The 23,714-nt window shown below is 49.8% G+C and overlaps 1 protein-coding gene across 1 annotated transcript in view; it reads right to left on the bottom strand.

Moving 5' to 3' along the window:
- The window catches only part of si:ch211-45c16.2 (mitogen-activated protein kinase kinase kinase 13), a 31,426-nt gene that overhangs the window by 1,612 nt on the left and 6,100 nt on the right, over positions 1-23,714 (bottom strand). Inside the window, exons 2-12 of the mRNA XM_036540550.1 lie at positions 20,650-20,766; positions 7,795-8,494; positions 6,627-6,810; positions 5,712-5,903; positions 4,293-4,451; positions 3,724-3,882; positions 3,486-3,594; positions 3,072-3,181; positions 2,865-2,981; positions 1,554-1,697; positions 298-1,018 (exon numbers count right to left, since the gene is read on the bottom strand). Coding sequence (XP_036396443.1) covers positions 298-1,018; positions 1,554-1,697; positions 2,865-2,981; positions 3,072-3,181; positions 3,486-3,594; positions 3,724-3,882; positions 4,293-4,451; positions 5,712-5,903; positions 6,627-6,810; positions 7,795-8,392 — 2,493 coding nt within the window. The 5' untranslated portion in view covers positions 8,393-8,494; positions 20,650-20,766. The remainder of the gene's footprint in view (positions 1-297; positions 1,019-1,553; positions 1,698-2,864; positions 2,982-3,071; positions 3,182-3,485; positions 3,595-3,723; positions 3,883-4,292; positions 4,452-5,711; positions 5,904-6,626; positions 6,811-7,794; positions 8,495-20,649; positions 20,767-23,714) is intronic.

Raw genomic sequence — 23,714 nt, 5'->3', positions numbered from 1 at the left:
TAGCATAGTGGTTAAGGAGCAGGACTCGTAACCGAAAGGTTGCCGGTTCAATCCCCGCTGGGACACTGCTGCTGTACCCTTGGGCAAGGTACTTAACCCAGAGTTGCCTCAGTAAATATCCAGCTGTATAAATGGATAACATTGTAAAACAACTGTAACCTATGTAAGTCGCTTTGGATAGAAGCGTCTGTCAAATGAATAAATGTAAATGTAAAAATGCTGAGTCAATCCATTATCATACATAAACTAACATGCCTGAGCCAATCCATTATCATGCATACAAGTCCCTGCCCTCACCTTCATGAGCGGTCGGTTGGTGTGGGGCAGCCCTTTGGGCAGGTGGTTGCCAGGAAACTCCTCCTGCTGCACCCCCTTGTCCAGGGCGTCCTTCCCCGGGGCGGGGGTGGGGGCGCAGGGAACCGGCGGCAGGGGCTCGCATGTGCTCAGCAGGGAGTACTGGGGCAGCTCGGGGTGGCTGGGGGCGGGGCCCGTCTCCTGGCAACGCGGGCAGCCGGGGAAGGGGTGGGCGTGGCGGCAGGAGCAGCGCAGCTCGGGGCCCTGGGCCCCGGGGGAGCCGCGGCGGCGCGAGTCGGCCTCCGCCGTCGTGGAGATGAGGTCGGGTCCGGGGCCTGAGAGGCGGCGCTGCAGGTGGTCGGTCTGCGGGCTGCGCAGGGCGGCGGCGGGGCCGAAGTAGCGCAGGTTGTTGGCGCAGTTGGCGACGGCATTCTCGCGGCCCTGCAGTGGGAGGAGGGCGCCCTCTGGTGGATGAGGGTGGTGGTGGTGGTGGTGGGGGTGGGGGTGTCGGGAGTGAGGCTGCTCCTCCTCGGCCCCCACTGCGCTCCTGAGGACTCCTGGGAAATCGCTGTGGCTGCCCTTGCTGTTGGTGCGCCGGTGCCGCGGCTTGCTGCGGTACCGGACTTTCCCGGGGGGTGTGGACACTTTGGGGCTCCCGGAGAGGGGCGAGGGTGAGGGGAGAACCTCCATGCTGGGGATCCCGTCAGAGCGGAGCAGGTCCGGTCTGCGGAGGTCAAACAAGAGACAACAGCGGTCACAGTGAGTTAACACAGAACTGCACAATAATGCACCGCAATGCTGCTGGATTAACGCTCTAGACACCTGACAAAGCCACTCAATAATTTGTATCAATCTATTTATATAGCACTTTTCAAGCAAACAGCACAAAGTCCTTCACGAAAACAGAGTGGCAGATCTACAGGGCCAGAAGAAATGTGGAATATAAAAAATCCAGGAGTGTTGAATCACAAATGGATCCAAAATAATAAAAAGTAATCAAACCAAACATTATAATAAAATAATAAAACAAAAAAAATATAGTGATAAAAGAAGTAATAAAGTAAGTAAAACCAAACATATATCCAGGCATTAGTAAAATCAATCTTATAAAAAGAAATAATAATAATAATAATAATAATAATAATAATAATAAATCTTAAGACAGTAGAGGACTTCTGGGAAGCACAACATAAAGAGAAAGAGGTCCCTGTTCTTTCCTCTGTGACACCAGGTTAGTGAGGGGTTGTGTGACCTCTGACCTTTTCGGCGCTTGCACTGTGGGCTTGTGGGAAACGCTGCCCTTCTTCCTGATGAGCTTCTCCACAGCATTGGGCCTGACGATGGGCCGCACCAGATGCCGCTTGTACGTCCCAGGATACTTCTTCTCCACCGCCTGCTCTCTCCTGCAGAAGGAAAAGAGAGACAGAGAGGGAGGAGTGGAGAGTTACAGAGTTACAGCAACACCCTGAATTATCCTGCAAAATAACCAGTCTGCGGGTGGGTAACGTGTCAGACGTGATGATCGTACATTGTGATGATTTGTAATAAACCTATCAGCCAGATAACGCATTCAAACAATGTGCAGCATAGCGGTAATGAGGCGGCAGTGTAGCATAGTGGTAATGAGCAGAGCTTGTAACGGTTGCTGGTTCGATTCCCCACTGAGGCACTGCTGCTGTTCCCACTGGGCAAGGTACTGATCCCACAACTGCCTCAGTAAATATCCGGCTGTATAAATGGATAATATTGCAAAATTGTAACCTGTGTAAGTTTCTCTGAAAAAGAGTGTCTACTAAATGGCAATAATGTAATAATGTATCAATTCAGAAATTGTATGAAAGTAAGCAACAACAGTTTTGGCTCTCCTGGAGAAATTCTTTCTGTGCATCCAAATGTAGGTCAGGATACCGAGTCTGTACCAGTACTCCAGAAAGGGGTGAGGTAATTCTGTCTGAGACTCTGTTGCTTGTTCAGACTTGGTGCTATAAGCAGATTAGGCTGTGCCATGAATGTGCCTCTGTAATGCACAGTCTGGGTGCCTAGCAGTTTTTAGCCTCTGTATAGTTCTTAGAGGCACCATTAAAACAGACCTCTAAGAGTAACAGAATCTAATGTATTTGAGGAGAGAAAAGGGCAAGTGATGTCAAACAACCACAAACCCAAATGATCAAGTCAAAAGAAATCTTTAGTAATACCTAACAGAGTGTGGAGGGTTATGTCTATTGTCTACATGTTATTCCTAGGGCATCATTACATTAGATTGCATTACATTCATTTAGCAGACGCTCTTATCCAGAGCGACTACCAGCACAATAGAACATAAGTGTATTCATTGAAGTTGAATGAGCAACAGTGTCAGACCAGGCTAACAATACTCCCAGACCAGTGAGTGTGAGCATAACACTATTCAGTGTTATTAAGTGATACAAGCCTGAAACACTTCACAAGTTTTCTGAGATGAAACCTGCAGCTCTGGCACAGCTCTGACAGAAACTGGTTCCTATAGTTACAGGGTTCTAAAGAGGTTCTGGTTCTAACAGTGGGATGTTCTAAGGGAAATGTGCTCTTACTTCATGAGCTCCTTCTCTCGAACCTCCAGCTGCAGCATGATGGCGCTCAGCTCCATGTACAGGTTGTTGGCTCTCTCCAGCTTCCGCTCGTAGTGCTCCCGGATGTCCAAGGCATGCCTGAGGGGAAACAGACGGCTGTTTGGAGAGAGGGGCAGGAAGAGGGAGGCGCGCACAGGTGAGGGATGGGGAGAGGTGTGCTGTTCTCACCTGAGCTCGTCTCTCCGCCGGCGGATCAGCTCCTCGTCCAGCCGGTGGATGCAGGTGCCCTCGCTTTTTATCTTCTCAAAGTGCTTCTTCACTTCCTCCCTCCACTCCGCCTGGGGGGGCACGCACGCACACACATTACATTACATTACATTACATCGCTCTCATCTAGGTTACAGTTTTTACATGTTATCCATTTATACAGCTACATGTTTACTGAGACAACTGTGGGTTAAGTACCTTGACCAATGGTACAGCAGCAGTGTACCGGTCAGAAATTGATCCAGCAACCTTTCAGTTATGAGCCCTGCTTTTTACCACTATGCTAAGCTGCTACACACATTTATGTTACCTGTGTCACAAGACAAATTGATGCCATCTTGCATCCTGAAGATTCAGAGATGGAGCTGGGCTCACCTGGGACTTAAAGTATGTCTCCTGCGGGGTGCCCAACACATCGGCCGAGGCGATGTCCAAGTGCAGCAGAATCTGCCGGAAGGAGGGCCTGTTCCTGGGCTTCCCCTGCCTGGGCACGGGTAGAGACGAGAGGGGGCGAGGGAAAAGGTCTCAGCGTTAAACTGAATCAGGGATGTGCGGGCCTATTACATCAAGCCCAATGACACAAAGTCTGCACCCACAGTCTGCCCCCTCTCACCATGTCTGCTTCATGAGGATCTTGAAGCCGTCGGGGCAGGTGGAGGGCACGGGCAGGTGCAGGCTGTTGCTGCCCACGCCCCAGATGATGGCGGAGGAGTCCACGTCTTTATAGGGGATCTCTCCCGTCAGCAGCTCCCACAGCACCACACCGAAGGACCTGCAGGGCGGTCGAGAAGGGAGAATTTATTATGGTTCTACATTGATTACATCCAAAGAGGACTACGAGGGATGTAAGCAGAACTCCCAACGGCCAGAAGCTGCCAGGTAGAGCCAGCTTAGGGAATTGAGTAGGAGCCATTAACAGGCAGACTGCATTCTAGACACAACCCTGCTTCTAGTAAAACCTGGCAAAGCTGCTCTAAATTGGGAGTGTTATTACCCACTGATTATGTGTCCTGAACTCCTGCAGTCAGAATGAGACTACGGAGCACCAGTCATCACAGAGACTGTTGGAAATAAGTGACTCAACAGAACACAGCATTCACGCCTTGCAGCCAGGTATAAAGGGTTCTCTCCCCCAGTCTGACTGAAGGCCCCAGTGTGTCCGGACGGTCGACAGGGTCTCACCAGATGTCCACCTTTTCGGATACAGGCTCGTTCCGGATCACTTCAGGGGCCATCCAGGCCACCGTCCCCGCAAACGACATCTTGGTGCTCTTGTCGCTGAGCTCCTTGGACGTCCCGAAGTCCGAGATTTTCACATAGTCGTTGTGAGTGACCAACACGCTGAAGGTAGAGGAAGGGGGAAACAAAGTAAAAATTAAGTTTCTACATTATTGTAATTTAGCAGATGCTCTTATCCAGAGTGACTTACATAGGTAAGGTTAGTTTTTACATGTTATCCATTTATACAGCTGGACATTTACTGAAGCAATTCTAGATTATGCGCTTCACCCAAGGGTACAGCGGCAGTACCCCAGTGGGGAATCGAACCAGCAACCTTTTGTGTACAAGCCCTGCTCCTTACCACTATGCTACACTGCCGCCCTCAGAGACCTCGAAGAAGCATTTTCAGGTAACTCAGTCTTCAATCCAGGTAACTCTATGTACATGACATTATTTTTATCTGCACCGTATGCCAGGAACTACAGCAGCCTTGCAATACAGACGTGAGAATCACTGTGAAAACGCCTCTGAGCTGCGTAGTACACACTATAGGGAGGCGCGCAGGCGGTCGGCGTGAGGAGTTCATTCATGTCATTAATTTGTCTCCCGCTGTCAGGCCGGGAGCTGTGTGCGTGTGCGGCATGGTGGAGTGACGTCTGTGGGGAGGCTGAGCGATGCCACCTGCGCTAAAAATAGCTTCCCTGCGCTTCCCACAGTGCTTTGGGTGCGTTTCCAAGCAGTCCGGCTGCTCCGCTCTGCTCTCTCCTGTGCTCTGAAGCGCCCTAGCTCATATTCTGCAACGCCGAATCCCTCTTTGAGTGAGAACAGGAGAAACAGGCTCTGTAGCAGAGATGCTCGACACAGGGCCGGCACACTGTCTTACACTGCAAACTGGATTCTGTGGAGGTGAAAGGAAAGGGGAAGGAAGATGCTAAAAGCTGCCGATGCTGACTATGTTAGGTTCAGCCAGAAGGACAACCCCGGGTTTAATCAGACTGCTTTGCTTTGCGCCTCTCCGAGTGGGAGGAGCATCTGTGGAGTCATCTGTGGGCGGCAGTGTGGCATAGCAGTAAGGAGCAGGGCTTGTAAGCGAAAGGTTGCAGGATCAATTCCCTGCTGGGTCACTGCTGCTGTACCCTGAGGCAAAGTACTTAACCCAGAGGTGCCTCAGTAAATATCCAGCTGTATAAATGGATAACATGCTAACCTGTAACCTATGTAAATCGCTCTGGATAAGAGCGTCTGCTAAACGACAATAATGTAATGCAATGTAATGTGTCAAGTGGTGCTTAGGCCAACAGTCACAATCGATATTTCAGAGCGCTCTTTGAGGAAAGGGGGCTCACTTGGGGGATTTGAGGTGTCTGTGGATGGTCTTACTTGGGGGATTTGAGGTCGCGGTGGATGATCTTGTGGAGGTGCAGGTAGTTCATGCCGCTGGCGATGCCTGAGGCCCAGTCCACCAGCAGGCGGGGGGTGATCTTGCGTCCCGCCCTCAGCACCTCGTACAGCTGGCCCTGGGCGCAGTATTCCATGATGATGCAGTAGCACGGGGCCTGGGTGCACACACCCCTGCAGAGAGACAGGAGTTGTGATGATCAGGAGTTACACACTCACTCTCACACACACACACACACACACACACACACACACACACACACACACACACACACACACACACACAGCACACTTCAAAAGTTTCATACCAGGAATCCAGGGAACTTAAAGGAACTCACTGATCCTAAGGCCGGGAGACACCTTCACCTACAGGTACTTATCAAGGCCTGATTAATGAAATTCAGCTAAGCACTTAATGAATTAATGAGCCGTCATTGAATGGCTTAAAGTGGCTCACAGCAGCCAAGCGACCTGCCCTTACCTGCAAGCAGTTGGTTAGGTAACCAATTACAGCCTCTACACATTAATAAGGCTGAGGTATTACTCAACTGTGAGATCTTTAAACTTACTGCCTGACCTATAAATATAGTCAGCAGAGACAGAAACAGCAATAACAGAAGATCCTCTGTCTGCACATTTGTGTGTGTGCGTGCATGTAAGGGGGCCGTCGCTTTGGACAAAAGCGTCTGCTAAATGAATAAATGTAAATGGGTGTAAGTAATTAACTAAGTCTTAACTTCTTCTAACTAAGTCTTGAAGCCGATGATGTTGGGGTGCCTGTGTTACTGCGTTTAGCAGAATGTGCGTGGTAACTTTAGGACTCACTTGAAGCCGATGATGTTGGGGTGCCTGAGTTACTGCGTTTAGCAGAATGTGCGTGGTAACTTTAGGACTCACTTGAAGCCGATGATGTTGGGGTGCCTGAGTTTGCGCAGGTGCTTGATGTCCGTCTCCTTCTGCTCTCTGACCTTTTTGATGGCCACCTCCTCAGAGTGGAACTTGCCCAGGAAGACGGCGCCTTGCGCCCCGCTCCCCAGCCACTGCAGCTCTGAGATCTCCTCGAACGGGACCTCCCATTGGTCTGGAGAGAGAGGCGGGACCAGAGCTCACCGTTACCATCACCACTGGCCTCTCTCCTCTAAAATCAGTGTTTTTCCAAATGTGAAGACTCTCTGATCACTTAAAGACGTCGGTAATTACGCAGGGGAACATCTGCTGAGTGCATCAGTATGCCCTTGGTCAGTGTGATGAATTCATTGTCTGCAGTGAATACAAAGTTGCTCATCTAAAGCAGAACCTGACTGTTCACAAAGCCCTTCAATGGAAGAAGGCTTGCTGAAAGAGGGACACATTTTTCAGCTCAACTTATAAACAGTGAAATCATCACCATGCACAGATCACTGTATCTAGCTATATAAATGGATAACGTGTTAAAACTGTAACCTATGTAAGTTGCGCTGGATAAGAGTGTCTGCTAAATGACAATATGTATACATAAAATTATGACCAAAGTTTTTCTTGCTGTCCAGTATTTCCACCTACTCGACACACAGGTTACTTCTGCCAATTCTCTTTTAGGCTGACTTCATCTAGTGGCAACTGACAGAGCCACATGATGAATGATTACAGTAAAAATCCACGCTAGTGATAACAATATTTGTCATAATTTTATGTGTGTCCAACATAGACAGCAGCAGGAAGGAAAGGCACATGTCAGACCTTGCATGAGGGTGGTTTCAGCACCTGTGGACCTACGAGCTGATTTTTAGAAACACGCTCGCATGTGCCAGCAAGACCACAAATGGACTCTGTGGTTTTGTCCAGATGGTGCGGAGCCATCAGAGAGCCAGAAGGGCAGGGTCTCCACTGGGCGCGGTACGTGCCTCGGATTCTGGGTGCCAGATATGGGGGTGAGCCGGCATGCGCCCCATTCGTTTTAAACTGCTGAACATCTGATTGCATTCCACTGCATTCCACGCCTCTCTGCCTCCACGCCGGTCGTTCCGCTCGAGGAACAGAACGGAAATCTGATATGTTTTATTCTGATGTTCGGGGTGGGTGTTACCCTGCTGCTGCAGCTTGTAGTCGGTGGAGTAGGTCTTCCCGATGATGTTCCACACGGGCCTCAGGCATCCCAGCAGCCCCTCCAGGAAGCCGCCGCCCTGTCCAGCCCTCTGGAAGTGCAGCTTGATGTCGTCGTGGGGGTGGCCGCGGGGGGGGCCGCCCCCGCCCCGCTCGGCGGCGGGGCAGTCCTCCTCGCCCCGCCCGTCCTCGTCCCCGCTGCCACACCCCGCTGGAGACTCCGCCTCCTCCTGTTCCTGCAGCTGCAGCACGCTGTTGTCGAAGTGCCGCAGCTCCCGGGAGGAGTCCTCGCTCAGCGCCGTGACGGGCGAGCTGCTGCCCCCCAGGGCCGACTCCTCGTCCTGCCGGGGGGGCTGCAGGTGCTGGGGGGGCGCGGCGGGCTGTGCCGGGGGCGCCGGGTCTGGGACGACCCGCTGAGGGGGAGGGGAAGGGTTTGGGGGAGGAGCCGGCTGGGGAGAGGTGTTGGAATTGTTCTTTTTCATGGCGTCACCCACAACAGTCAACTTCAGCTCCTCCTTCAGCTTCCCCACCAATAAGCTTGGGCAGGAGGTCCAGGACAATACCTCGGGGGAACTTCCCATGATGCTGTGCGTGTGTAGAGTCCGCCCACAGAGAATGACAGAGAGCGAGAGGCTCGGGCCTTCCTTAGCAAGAGCTCCTGTCTGGGGTCAGCTGGAGGACACCTGGCAGACAGACAGAAGGACAGACAGGTCAACACTACAACTGAACAGGGAGAAAAGAATCTCTCCTGATGTAACCCACAAAGCAAACTCATCTCTGACTGACTGAACTGCACAATGGACACAGCAAAGGTATGGGTTCCTAAAAATAGTTGAAAACATTGCGGTAAGGGAACTAGACTTGTAACCACAAGGTTCCAGGTCTGACTCACGGGTGACCTAGTTGTTTCACCCTTGCGCAAAGCAGATCTCAACTGGGCAAATTCAGGTTATGCATCAAGGTTTTTTCAGTCAACAATATGTAAAATGTGAGCTGTCAAGCTGCCCTAAATAAAGAGATCTGCTAAGTGAACAGACAAAAACAATCACAACCAATATCAACACTGCAACCATCACTCAGAGTCCAGTGTGGATCCGAGCAGCAGAGAAAGATGTGAGGCAAATACACCGTGCACCACTGCCAGTAATCCTGCCCTTTCTCTCTCTGCTTCCACTGCTGCGTCCTGGGATGGGAAGAGCTTATCCTAATGACGATTAATATTTCATCATGCACGGATGCATCCTGCCGGGGGGGTGCGGGGGGGGGGGGGGGGGGGGGGGGTGATGAGGTGGGCGGATCCTCATCAGCGCTCACACAGCCTGATTTCAGGGAGTGGTGGGCCACGGTTTACCCCACAGCCGCTCCGTGGAGATTAACGGCACAGGAGCGCATTAGGAAATCTAGGAGCCAGACATCTGGCACAACAGCACAGAGAGAGACAAATGCATCAAACACAAATAACTGCGCAGCAGCAGCGCGGAGGTAATCCATATACCGCATTTTATTTATTTATTTGTTCCACAGATGGCCTCGTCCAGGGTGAGTTATGCAACTCATTGTATATTTTATCCATTAACACAGCTGGATATCTACTGCTACAGTACAGATTATCCACCATACTAAAGGTTGCAAGTGCGGTGTTCCACCTGGGAATCAAACCTACTACCTTTGGGTTACAGAGCCAACACCCGAGTTACCGGGTCAAGTCTTTAACCGTGCCATGCCTTGCTTATTGGCTCGGCGGAAGCTGTCTTCCAAGACACCTCATCGTTATCTCCTCTGAACTGAATCTGCAACCTTATGGTAACGAGGCCAGGTACTTAATCACTGTGCCACTGTGGTTACATAAGTCACTGGCAGATCCCGAGGTGGAACAGCTTTTAGAGAGGGGAATTATTTTATCCTGTCTCCGTAAACACAAACACCACAGAGGAAGACAGGGGGGAGGGAGGGAGGAGGGGGGTTGAGGGCGAGTCCACACAAACTGGCCTCTACTGCCACTGAAAAGATGAAGCAGCTCACCATGACACATCAGTGCAATGTGCTGAAACGAACTGCTTGGCAGCCGTGTATCTTAGGGTAAAGCAAAACAGTATTTTGTATAAATAACGAAAGTAATGCAATAGATTGCTCAGTTATTTACGCTCCATTCAGTGTGTACGTGTCAAGGGTACACATGCTGTAGGTGAGAGAGAACACGGATGAGTGAACAGGGCAAGGTCTAATGGGGGAGAGTTCACCAGAGGGGAGTGTATGTATTCTGCAAAAAGCCCTGTGAGATACAGCACCGAAGCCCTGTGAGAGAGAAAACCAAAGCCCTGTGAGAGAGAAAACCAAAGCCCTGTGAGATACAGCACTGAAGCCCTGTGAGATACAGCACCAAAGCCCTGTGAGATACAGTACCGAAGCCCTGTGAGATACAGCACCGAAGCCCTGTGAGATACAGCACCGAAGCCCTGTGAGATACAGTACCAAAGCCCTGTGAGATACAGCACCGAAGCCCTGTGAGATACAGTACCGAAGCCCTGTGAGATACAGCACTGAAGCCCTGTGAGATACAGTACCGAAGCCCTGTGAGATACAGTACCGAAGCCCTGTGAGATACAGCACCGAAGCCCTGTGAGATACAGCACCGAAGCCCTGTGAGATACAGCACCGAAGCCCTGTGAGATACAGCACTGAAGCCCTGTGAGATACAGCACTGAGGCCCTGTGAGATACAGCACTGAATCCTTGTGAGAGAGAGTTGAGTTGGCAGCCAGCAGCGCATCAATAATGCAGCGGGACCCTGGGCCGGCCGCAGAGTGTGTGTGTGTGTGTGTGTGTGTGTGTGTGTGTGTGTGTGTGTGTGTGGGGGGGGGGGGGGGGGGTACTCTGTCAGGTAACAGATACCGTAAATCCTTCCCCTCCACAGCAGAGACGATGGTGCGATTTGTGAGTGGCCTGCACTGTAATTCCACCCCGGGTCTGTTCCACGGGGCCGGGTTACAGACAGGGGCAGAGAGGACGAGACGTCCCGCAGCAACACAGTCCGTCTGATCCCCTCCCCCCCCACCCCAGCCCAATACACTCAAGAGATGCGGTTTTCCGACAGAGCATGTGCTGGAAAACTGATAGGGTTTTAGTAAAAGGCTTCTCACTGTAGCACTGACCACTCCATATTCCACGCTCCAGTTTGCATGTGATGAGCAATGCATCTGCCCGGAACTCAGTACAGCTAACAGCTCTTTGAAATACAGCAAGCTAAGGTAAAGAACAGCCAAGCACAGAGGGATAGAACAGCCCTGCCCTAGAGTTACAGCATTCTGGTCATAAGCCAAACATCAAGCCAACCAACATCCTACCACCACTCCCCCCTTTCCACCCCACACCTGTGTCCCCATTCAAATCTTTAATGACAGTTACGATCAGAACAATGGGCAGACTTGCCGTCAAGGCTGTAACATATGCAATGCCCAAGGGCAGTGAGGTTAACTAACCTCGACCCAGAGTCTATTATGAGGCTGTTATACCATGAATAACGTCTGGGCTGTTAGGAAAAAAAGGGCTTGATCCTTGATTACAGGCCCGAAATCTTCCCTAAAAAAATCAGCCAAGACAAGCAAATGTGGAAAGCGTGACCGAGACTCTGGCAACCGCAGACCCTGCTCTCTACTCAAACCTTTCTCAGCATTACAGATGTGTTTCGATCACAGAGAGATCAGGTTGGAGAGAGGGAGAGACAGACAGAGAAGGAGAGAAAGACAGAGACAGAATAAAGAACTAATCCTTTAATCCCCAGACTCAGCTCCAGAGATAGTCCTGGACAATTAGAGCCCAATGCACACATACAGTCTCTCTCTGTAACAGCCTGCCTGTGGACATACCCACTGTCCATGAACACAATTTACATCCACACTGTGCACTCTCTTTGTGCAGACAGTCACTATACAGATAAACAGACTAGAATATTCAGACACTGCAGTGCACCCACACACACACACACACACACACACACACAAGCTCAGACAGCAGGCACTGGAGGTACATACATATAGCACATACACACAAAGCACAGACACACACACATATTGTGCACATATAGTGCGCACACACACACACACACACACACACACACACACACACACACACACACACACACACACATACACACACAAGCCCAGCAGGCACTGGAGGTGTACCATCTGATTGGCTGCCCTTGATCCCCCCCCCCACCCCGCCCCCCCCCCCGCCCCCCCCCCCCCATGTCAGAGCCCCACAGTGGGGAAGGAGCAGCTGGTGTGGCTGGGGGATCAGGTTCCTCTCCAAAGAGCACACACCCAGAGCCCATCTGACAGCAGCCAATAATCTGCGTATTCCCACAGCTCCAGGCAGTAAAGCAATCAGTCCCTGCTCACTAGCCATGAGGAAGAAAAGCAGGAAGCCTGTCCATAAAAGACATCTGCATCACAGCCAGCTGAAGGCACTTTAACCACATACTCATGAACAAAGCAAGAATGATATAGTTGGTATCCACCTACAACCACACAGTGCCGTTCTTTGATCGATGGGTCGGTGCTCAGCACATGCAGACATAAGATGCATAAACACAGAGGCACACACACATACAGGGAATTATACACATCCCCCATCACTCCAGGACTCATTAGAGGAAACCCTGCTGTGAGCAGCCAGGATCAAACACCAAAAAAACAGCTGCTACTGGGACAAAAAACCAATTTAGGCCCTGTGGTATCCCACAATGCACTCTGCCTGCCCTTTGCCACAACATCAATCCCAGCATTCCTGTGACAGTTCCCCACTGCAAGACAGGGAGATTTCTGAAGGCAGCCGGAAGATGCACAGTGGCTCAAAGGGGAGGTCTACTTTCCCCATCAGCCCTTACACTGGCATCATCTCTCCAGTTTACCCACAATCCCCTTCCTGTCTTTCCACACCCTTTTCCTGTCTACCCCCACTGTTCATGAGATACAGACAGGTGGACTGTTTTTAAAGGTAAGCAAGGAAATTCATACGTCTCACGTACATTTACATTTAGTCACAGGAGACAGGAGACTCTTATCCAGAGCAATGTAGATGACGAGTACATTTAATGATACATTTACATTTCTAACATCCAGCAGGTCTACGCTCTTATCCAGAACGACTCCCAAAGTCAAGCACAAAGGGCATCCAACAAAACAACAGGAACCATCACACAAACAAGGAGACCACCATCCATACATGAAAAACAGCCAGTGTCAACACAAAATAACGAACAGGAGAGAACCTTTCCAACACAATATCAACACAAAACCTGAAGTAAATCTTCCAAATATATAAGATGGGATTAGATGCATGCACATAGTTCAAAAAGTCTCCTGAAACAACTGTTTTACCCGAGGCTCCTGCTATCAAAGTGAAAGCACCTCACCCAAGGCTGCAGAGGGTTAGGAATTCCCCCTGTTCCCATGTATACAAAAAACACAGACTAACACTTTCAGCTGCCTTGCGGTGCACAGGTACGCTCCAAACCCAGACCACAGGCAAAGATAAGAACAGGATGCCTCTTAGCCAACGATTCCTGGCATCTGTTGGAGAGATCATGTGTCTGAGGTTTCCGAATCAGTTTCCTGATTTTCATATTCACAGGCAGCACCACACCACATTTTCTCTACTGCAGAAGCCGTGTCTTCCCTGTTTTGGAGAAACACAGCAGGAGGAATTTATCACAACTCTCCCTGCTAAGCACGGGATATCTCCGCTCAGGGTTTAGCTGTAATCACCCCTAGCTTTATTTTTCTGTTTTATAAGGTGATAATGTAAAAAACAAGAGTATAAAGCTCACACTCTGTCACTGGACTTAAAAGGAGGCCTCACATGCATAATCTTAGTTTAAAAACTGATTCCGTGCACAGCTGACTGTACAGTCCACACAAATACATATCAAATTGGAAACTGGGCTAGGCAGTGCTTAAAGCCATCAGTAATTCAAAACCTGGCTTAAGGAAGGTAAGATGTTCTCATTACACTCCTAAGCCACCATTCTAATCTCAATTGGAGCAGAAATTAGTTAGCGAACATATACTGTTAAGGGCACGTGTGTTCCATTGAACAGAAGTGGAATAAAACATCAGACAGTAGGCATTACAAACACAGGGGGCTGGTTGGATTGGGATCAAAAGTCTGTTGCTCCTAGATGGGCCCCAAACTCTTCCACATCACGTTTCATTCTGGAACTTGAATACCTGTCTCACTGACAGCAATCAGTATAGTTCTACCAACTCACACAGTGCGTGTTTACACTACAGATTATGCAGCCTATTCCAATACTGCATTCACCCCCGAAAAAGACTGATGGTTAGGCTCATACGATCTCAACAAGAACACGAGAAAACAGCGATCACAGAACCCGCATGACCTCACCATGAACTGCGGAAACACAGCGATCACAGAATCCGCATGACCTCACCATGAACTGCGGAAACACAGCGATCACAGAATCCGCATGACCTCACCATGAACTGCGGAAACACAGCGATCACAGAACCCGCATGACCTCACCATGAACTGCGGAAACACAGCGATCGCAGAATCCGCACGACCTCGCCATGAGCAGAAGAAAACAGCTTGTTTTCACCGATTCCTCCAGGCTTCTGCTGAATGCAATCTCCAGCCCACAGACTAATGAGAAATTCTGTCCCATCATCAGTCCGGGTCAAACCACGAGCAGATGCCACTGCTAATAACAATCTCCTTTCAGTGGGATAAACTTCACTATATGCATTCCCTTCTCTTCCGCCTTTGTGTATTTCCTGTAAGGCCATAAAAGCTTGTAGGAAGTTATTCCACCAATGTCACATCCTCACACAGCTTGGCAGTGTACATCTTTGATCATATCAGGGACAACTGCATTGTGCAAACCCACAGCAAGACAGGTCAAAGGGTCAGCTAATCTCAACCAATAAGGGAGCCTGACACTCGCTCTTACACATACACACACACACATACACACACCCATGCACACATGCACACTGTCTTTGAGAATATCCTCAGCGCAAGCCTCAGCGTGAAAAATGGGTAAATATAAACAGCGCCGGCCACTGAGACGTCACGCCGCCTCGGCCGTGCTTCCCAGGCTCCGGCCGTGCTGAGTAATCTGCCCTCGTCACGCAACACTGACAGCAGCGGGAGAAATATCACCGGCCTCCACAGCCACGCCGCCCCTGTGCTCACGGTCAGGCTCAATCATAAACCTCCCACAGGAGCCATTTTTCAGGCTGTGACAAGACGCGCCCAGCAGTGAGCGTGGAGGGGAGGGAGGGAGAGGGAGAGAGAGAAAGAGAGTGAGGGAGAGGGAGAGAGGGAGAAAGGGGGGGGGGGGGAGAGAGAGAGAGAGAGAGAGAGAGAGAGAGGGAGGGAGAGAGGAAGAGAGAAAGGGATGAAGGAAGAGAGAGGGAGAGAGAGGAAGAGAGAGAGAAAGGGAGGGAGAGAAAGGGAGAGAGAGAGAGAAAATGAGAAAAAAGGAAAGAGAGAAACAGAGGTAGGGAGAGAGAGAAAGAAAGAGAAATGGAGGAAGGAAAACAGAGGGAGAGAAAGAAAGAGGGGGAGAGAGAAAAGGGGAGAGGAGCTGTGGGCTCATCCCAGCGCATCTCTAATGGGGGTAAAAAAAAAAAAAAAAGTCCTCGAGCGACAACAAAGGACACAAGAGGAACCGGCACCATCTGAAGCGCGCAGTCTGACCTCTGAACTGCAGAGGGGCCGGGCCGCCAGGAAACACAGCTGCTCCTCAAACATCCGCCGCTGTGCTATCAAAGAGGAAGGGGGGGCCGGGTGGGGGGAGGGGGGGAGTCAAAGAACAACGGGGACGGGGAAACAGACAGACAGAATATTGCGAGGGGCTGTCCATGACTGACACCATTATTAGCGAAGACAACGGAGGGTTATGTATGACGGTGCGTGACACGTAAAGAGGAGAACGGGGGGCCAGATTCGGCCGCCGGGACGAAGGCCGGGACGAACGCCCGCGTTGTGGGCTCTCTCCCTCTGCAGGCTTACGCGGTGACAGCACAATGGAGCCACAAACCGAACAACAAAACCCCCGAGCCCTGCCAAGGGGGAGGCGGAGGAGGGCACAGGATGCTATTTTAATTCTGATTACAGAGGAGCATTGTGCCGGGGATCCGCGGCGGGCCGAGGCTGCAGGGAGGAAGGAGGCTGAGTGTGAAGCCTGGGACAAATGTTCCTGCCGCTGATGCTCCAGCGTTTCTCAGCGCTTCTCTCAGATTAACCCTCCTCTCCTGTCAGCCTCCGCTGACGGCTCGCCATCCTGCACCACGTTACATAAACCTGCTCAGAGTCACTGAGAGAGGGGGAGAGAGGGAGCGGGAGAGGGAGGGAGGGAGAGAGGGAGAGGGAGGGAGAGAGGGAGAGGGAGGGGGAGAGAGGGAGAGAAGGGAGAGAGAGGGAAAGAGAGGGAAAGAGAGAAGAGAGGGACAGAGGGAGAGAGAGAGACAGTGAGAGGGAGAGGGAAGGAAAGACAGAAGGAGGAAGGGAGAGAGAGAGAGAGAGGGACAGAGGGGATGGAGAGAAGGAGGTAGGGAGAGAGAGAATGAGAGGTGGAGAGTGAAGGGACAGAAATCGCAGGAAAGATGGAGAGAGTGAGAGAGAAGGGAGGGAGAGGGGGAGCGCAAAGGGATAAAAATCTCCTCAGAAAAATTTGCTCTGTGGACAGAAGGCATTAGCGTCGTCATTATTACAATGTCACGGCACTAACGCGTCTGCTTCAGACTTTCAGCTCAGCCACTCCACTACTCTACCTGTCCTTCATCAAAGGGCAGCAAAAACCTCTGCATCAAACACCAGCATCACCGGCTGAGCTAAAAATAGCCCTCACGCACGCACACACGCACACTCTCACTTCGCTGAATGAGCCCCGAACACCACATGTACACAGAACACACACGTTTCCCTGACTGAGCCCAAAATAGCACAAGCACACAAACACTGCATGCACTCACACAAACACGCAGACGCACAGAAACAGACACACACAGTGACACAGACACACACAGATGCATATAAACAGACAGAGCAATGAAAAACACACAGACACACACACAGAAACAGACAGACCCATCAAAATACACACACACACACACACACACACAGATGCACAGAAACAGACAGAGCCATGAAAAACACACACACAGAAACAGACAGCCCTATAAAAATACACACACACACACACACACACACACACACACACGCACACACACGCACGGATGCACAGATGCACGGAAACACACACACACACAGGAACAGATAGATTCACAGAAACGGACACAGACACGGACACGGACACAGACACACACACACACACATACACACGGATCCCCGGCAGGCTGCAGTGCGGCAGCAGCGGTGTACTCACACACACACACACTCACGCGGAGCGGGGCAGAGACGGCCCGGGGCCGGGAGCGCACGCTGGCAGAGGCTGGCGGAGAAGGAGAGGGGCGACGGAGGGGAGATTCCTCCCCCTGGATCCGGCAGCGTCTGAGGAGAGTGGGCGGCTGTGGGACGGCGTGCTCCGCACTGCCCACGTCACGCTTTTTCATGAATGGAGCTGCCAGTCTGAGAGAGGACACGGCTACAGAGGGGAGGGGAGGGGAGGGGAGGAGGGAGCGTGTGCTGCGAGGGGGGGGGGGGGGTTCATCCCAGCCCCCAGCACAGCGAGTGCATGTGTGTGTGCATTTCTGTATGTCCGTCTGTCTGTCTGTGTGTATTTCTCTGCATCTGTGAGTGTGTGTTTATGTGTGTGTATACGTGTGTGTGCGTGTTTATGCCTGTGTGTGTACGTGTGCATGCATTTTTGAGTCGGTGAGTGCGTTTGTGTGTGTGTGTGTGTGTGTATATGTCTGTTTGTGCGCGTATTTCTTTGTCTATATCTGTGAGTGTTTGGCTGTGTCTTTCTGTGTGTGTGTGTATATGTGTGTACATTTTGGTGGCTGTGTGTTTGTGTGTGTGTTTGTGAGTGTACATGTGGGTTTCTGCATGTGTGAGAGTGTGCATTTTTGTGTCTGTGAGCGTGTTTCTGTGTGTGTGAGTGTCTGTGCATGTGTGTGTTTATGTGTTTGTGTTTTTGTTTTTGTTGCGTGTGTACGCGAGTATGTGTACGTGTCCAGTGACAGCATCGGCATTTTTATTACCAGCCACTCTACTTCCTTTGTCCAAATTCATAACTGGATTAACATTCTTTCCTGTGAATTTTGCTATTTTTACTTTCTACCTCATTTTTGTACCTGCAGCTCAATGTCTCTCACAAACAATTTCCCCTTTCTTGAGTTAATCATTACTGCGTCAGCGGTGGTGCTAATCACTCCTATAGAGTCACATGCAGGGGCTGCAGATAGCTTAGCCTCCTTAAGCACCGGGGTGAGAAATGTGTGAGGCAAAAACTCACAGAAGTCAGGTACACCAAAAACACACGTCCCAAACGCCCCGGGTGCCGGCTCACGGGAGGGTCTGTGCTGCGAACGCGCCTGCACACCGAGACTGCGAGCGAAAGTGAGGTGCGGTAAACAGCCCTTTGATCAGGTAGCTCTACACTGGGTGTGGGAGGACAGGCCGGTAAAATGTGACAAAATGACCCCTCCGTGTTCAAACGCGTTCAGGAAGCGTTGGTGTACATGCGCGATTGAGGTACGAGGACAGGCTGGTAAAATGTGACAAAATGACCTCTCCAACTTCAAACACGTTCGAGAGCCTTTGGCGTACATCAGCTGCCATGTCCTCCTACGTACCCCGATTCCACGCTTCAGTAATTAAAGAAAGGACCCTTGGTCCCGCCAAAGCAAACATGTCAGTTATCTCTGTGCTGCACACCACCTGGGGAATTGTCTTTGGCCACGGTTGCATAGTTCTGGGTTTAATACCTGCCCACAGACTGGAAGCAAACAATGAGACCATTCACAGACTGGGAACAAAGGGAGAGCGCCGGGGGGGTGGGGGGGGGATGTAGGGGTGAGGGAGAAAGAGAGGGAGATGCCACACAAACTGACACAGAGTCCACAGAGAGGCAGATGAGATGAACAACCGCACACCCTTAAACCCTCCGAAGAAGCACTTTTAGTCCTTTTGCTGTACTTACGCCCACTTCTGACCCTGTGGGGGTGTGGGGGTGTGGGGGGGTGTATACAGCACTTTCAAGCCCTTGCTTCAACACAACCGCCCGGCCATGACTCACAGCTAGCCGCTACGTGAGCTATGTGTGGTGGCCCAAGACAGGACAAAAGACAGATGGTTTCTCATTCTTTGAGGGAGCAGGTGCAGCCGGCGAATCGGACAGCAGCCGCGGGGTCGGAGGGCTGCCGTGGCGGGAGCCGAGGGGAGCGCCGGGGGTGACGGGTCAGGCCGAGGCCGAAACGTACAGAGCTTCACTCCACTCACATGCACACACAACAAACAAACAGCCAGACGACTCAACCTAGTTCCAGTAAATCTGCAGCTGCAGAGGTGGAGTGAGCAGACGGAGCTAGCCCGTTAATTACTGCAGGGCTCGATGCTTATTTTAAAATGTGGTTGCCTAAATCAATGTGAATACAAGGTAGCTAGCTAGCCAGCCAGCTAAAAATAAAACCAGGTTAGCAAGCTAAATGAAATGAGTTTGTTTCATCACATCGCAGACCAACACATTGATATCCTGCTGCCTCTCCCTTTGGAAGGCAGCTAACTACAGGCACTCCTGCAAGCTAGCTTGCTTGATTGCTGCTAATGTAGCTTGGCTAAGTTGAAGGCACCGCAATTCAACCTCAAAGCTAGCAATGCAAAGCAAACCTAACAGAGTAACCCACACAATTTGCTTTTTCTATCAAAACAGATTCCATACAGCGAGATATAAAAACTACAATGTGTAGCTAGCAATTTCTTTTTCTTTACTTGATGAAGTGTGAGTTAAGTCAGATGAGTGGTGTCTCATTGAAATGTGTCCATGAGTCAAACATGATAGAGGCAGAGCTGGGTGGTTCAGAGGTATGCTGGCTACTGCAATCACATTGCAGTATTGACTGGCTGTAGTCAGCCCCACTTTCAATCACAAATTTGTTTGATAATGAAACTCACACATGGGATTCAAAGGTCTTAATAATGCTGCATTTCTTTTGGATGAAAATACACAGTTTTGGGTTTAAAGGTGGACAGGAGGAGATAATAATTTACTGTCAGGTTTGCTGTAACCGTGAGAGGCTAATATTGTGAAGGTGCACCCCCACTGCAAGACAATGAGGGCAGATTTAAAGAGAAACAGTTTTATTTAAAGAGGAAACAGAGTTTACAGTTTTGTTTTTGGTTTATTTATATATATTTTTGGCTGCTAAGATGGGCACCTGGGCAACAAGAAATGGTTGCCAAAACCTCTTGATTGGTGAAATTTAGTTGCTGCAGATAACCGGACAACCATTAATGTCAAACGCTGCGTTACTGTGTCACTCTGTGAATGGAAGAGGCAGCCCTATAAACAGCCCTAATGACTGTTCCTCATTCACTCACTCACCATCTGTCTGACTGACAGGCTCACCCACTAACTGACTGAGTGGCTCCAACAGTAACATTTTACCACCAGAGGCTTCGGCTGACAAACAGAACCTGTTCATTTCTCGCCTAAGTTTACTTATCATTCTCTGAAGTACACGATTTAATAAAACCCCAGAACTGATGTCGCTGCAGGAGTGACAGGGACCAGTGCTATGTACAATGAGATGAGGCCCCAAATCCACTTGGTGTAATCCCAGCCTAATCTCTGACCAGCACCTGTGACACCATTGCCGAGTTAATACTGTACGAGTCAACCCAACTCTTACCTGTTTGGCGGATGACTGTCATGGTGCAGGACTTCAGAGAGAGTTCAGGTCCTTGTGAAGGTGGTGCATGTGTAGCAAGTCAACAGGCAGATGAGCTGGTCTCGTCCTACTCGTCTCCTGCACAAACACACACAAACACAGAGGTCAAAGGTCAGGATTCCCACAACACTCGGTTCTGACTCCACAAACAACTGAAGACTGGAAAAGGGTTAGGTACACTGTGCATCAGTGGAATTCTGGGTATCGTTCTGGGAATGATTGGGAGTTAAGAACTCCAACACATATCAGGACATCTGGGCCAAAAACTTGGTCTCCTCTGCCAATAAATTCAAGCTTGGAAGAAAATGGACATTCCAGCACTAGGCATTAGTGGAATTCTGGGTACAGGTCAAACACAGTTCTCTGAAATAAGAATGAAAACGAATCCTTAGAATGAACTTAAGTCTACAAATACTGTCCAACCGTACATCCATTCAGATAATAGTAATAAAAAAAAAAACGTGTTTGTCAGAATAGAAAGAACACTGACACATGTTCCCTGCTGTGAAAGAAGAATCACAGCCCAGAGCGGTCCTCATCCAGAGAGCATCCACATATTGACTCAATTACAAATGCTGTCAATTGTGTGTCAGCACTGTTGGCTTTGTGGTTGTCATCTTTGGGAAATGATACAGAACAATTCAGGACCAATTCATAATTAGTGACAGATATTAATGACCACACAAACGGTCAAGCCATTTTCATCTCAAGAACCAAGAACTAGCAAACCTAAAAGACTGCTTGGGTGGAAACTATGATCAGAGCGTCCTGTGATTTCTGCTGATCAGCCATTTCTAAAAGCAGAGATGTTAACGTAAACAGGATTAGAGAAAATACAGGGTGTAATTACCGCTGGACTGAGTCTCGTTAATTAGCTGTCTGAAGCAGAACTCCATCATGTGCTTGAGGAGACGGATCTGTGTGTGTGTGAGTGTGTCTGAGAGGGGAGGGCAAAACTATGTTAGCCACACTGAGGAAAGTAAGAGAAAGAGGCATGGCTGTGCTGTTGTTTTCCTATTGGCTGGCAAGGGCAGGAGCATTTCACTTATTTGATTGGGGGGGGGGGTTTGGCCAGGGGCAACCCATCAGAGGATAAACACACACAGACAATGCAGAGGGGTCCCCATTAACCAATGATTATCCATCATTTACCAGATTTTAGGGAAAAAAACAGTCCACCATTTGGACAGACAAGAAATTGCGAAGCAGAGTATAATTCATTATTACAGAGCTTGCAGAGTTACCACTGATGTCATGACCCGACAATTCAAAATCTGTCCTGCAAGCCTCACCCCCCGACTCCACCGGCCTGTTCTGTGTTTTTCTCTCTCTGCCTGTCTCAGTTCCTTTGTCTGGCTTGCTCTTTACTGGAAAGGGCTGGGTTCACAACAGACAGTGCACAAAACCGAAAAAACGCATAGCCTCTTGTGCAGTCGGACGAGTTTACTAGACTACCTACAGTGAATTAACAATGAAAAACAACTTGGGAAAAACACTGGACACATTTGTCTTTTACGCTGCATATTAATGTATTTTTTAAATTCTTATTCTTATTAATAAAATATAAAAGTACAAATATCAGAAAAATTTTGCTTTACAAAGTGCTATGTTTGTCATGATTTGGCACATGACTTGTCACTCATAATCATACTATGTTTGATTACGATGGGTCTACTATGATTGGGGGTTGTTTCTCCATCTATGGGTCCTGGAGCCCTTGTTATGATAGGAACACATACCAGGACATTTGGGCCAAAAACTTTGTTGCCTCTTCCAATAAATTCAACTTTGGATGAAAACAGACATTCCAGCATGTCAGCAATCCCAAGTATTCACCCGAATGTACAAAGAAGGGGTTAACAAAATCACATAAATTCAATGCTCGCAACTCACTATCTCAATTATTTTAAGACCTCAGTCTAATTTAATATTTGTGGTTTGACCTCAAGAAAGCAGCTCCATGTACCATGCCAGTGGAGGAATTACATAATACCTAACTACGGGGGTGTTTTCTGGAATGAATGCACTATTTTGATTTCTGGAGTATAAAACGTACTGTTCCTTTGGTCCTCCAGACAGAAGCTGCACTGCACGTTCTGTTTGAACGCACAGGACGGGGGTGTGAGAGAGAGAGGATTCTTCCACCTTGAGTGGAGTGCAGAGAGAACAACCTCTGACAGAAAGCCAATACGGCATGCCCTTTGCCTCACCAGTGCTGGAGCAGAGGGAGCATCACTAGCACACCGGGCATTCCCGGGACAGTGTGTCCCTTCCACACCCTGCCATTAGCAGGAACTAAGCACCAAATCAGAGGATGCATGCGCACCTGGTGGTGACAAACATTACATTACACTACATCATTGTCTTTTGGCAGATGCTCTTATCCAGAGCGACCTACATAGATTACAATTACATGTTACATGTTATCCATTTATACAGCTGGATATTTACTGAGGCAATTCTGGGTTATCCGCCTTGCCCAAGAGTACATCAGCAGTGCCCCAGCGAGGAATCAAACCAGCAACCTTTCGGTTACAAGCCCTGTTCCTTAGCACTATGGTACCCTGCATTCCACCTGATCACCCTTGCAGCGTTCTTCCTGCAATACGCAAGGAGATGATGCAGCTGGAGTCCGATTACCACGACCCTTTGTCAAGAAGAGGAGTGCGCTGGAGATGAAAGGACCTTTGTAGAGGAGGAGGGGGATGTCAGTGAGGAAGAGGCTGTCTTCAGTATGGGCCAGCTGGATGTTTTGGGGGGGTTGAGGTCAGGCGCAGCTCGGGATGAGGCTGAGAATAAGGCAGTAAAAAGGGGGAGGGGCCAGGAGTGCTGCTGTTTCATGTGCTTACACTGCGGCACCTCCTCCTCCACTCGTGCGTGATAATACCATCCCATGAGGCGCTGCAGGCAGTGGTAAATATAGCCACTGCACACAAGGGAAGCCAACTGGACAGCAACCGCCATGACACAGTCCACACACACACACACACACGCACACACGCGCACACGCACACACGCATCACACG

This window comes from Megalops cyprinoides, chromosome 11 (genome assembly GCF_013368585.1).
Source record: "Megalops cyprinoides isolate fMegCyp1 chromosome 11, fMegCyp1.pri, whole genome shotgun sequence".
NCBI classification, from domain to species: Eukaryota; Metazoa; Chordata; class Actinopteri; order Elopiformes; family Megalopidae; genus Megalops; species Megalops cyprinoides.
Note: the sequence above shows the minus strand (reverse complement) of the source record. Positions and strands in the feature narration are given on the sequence as shown.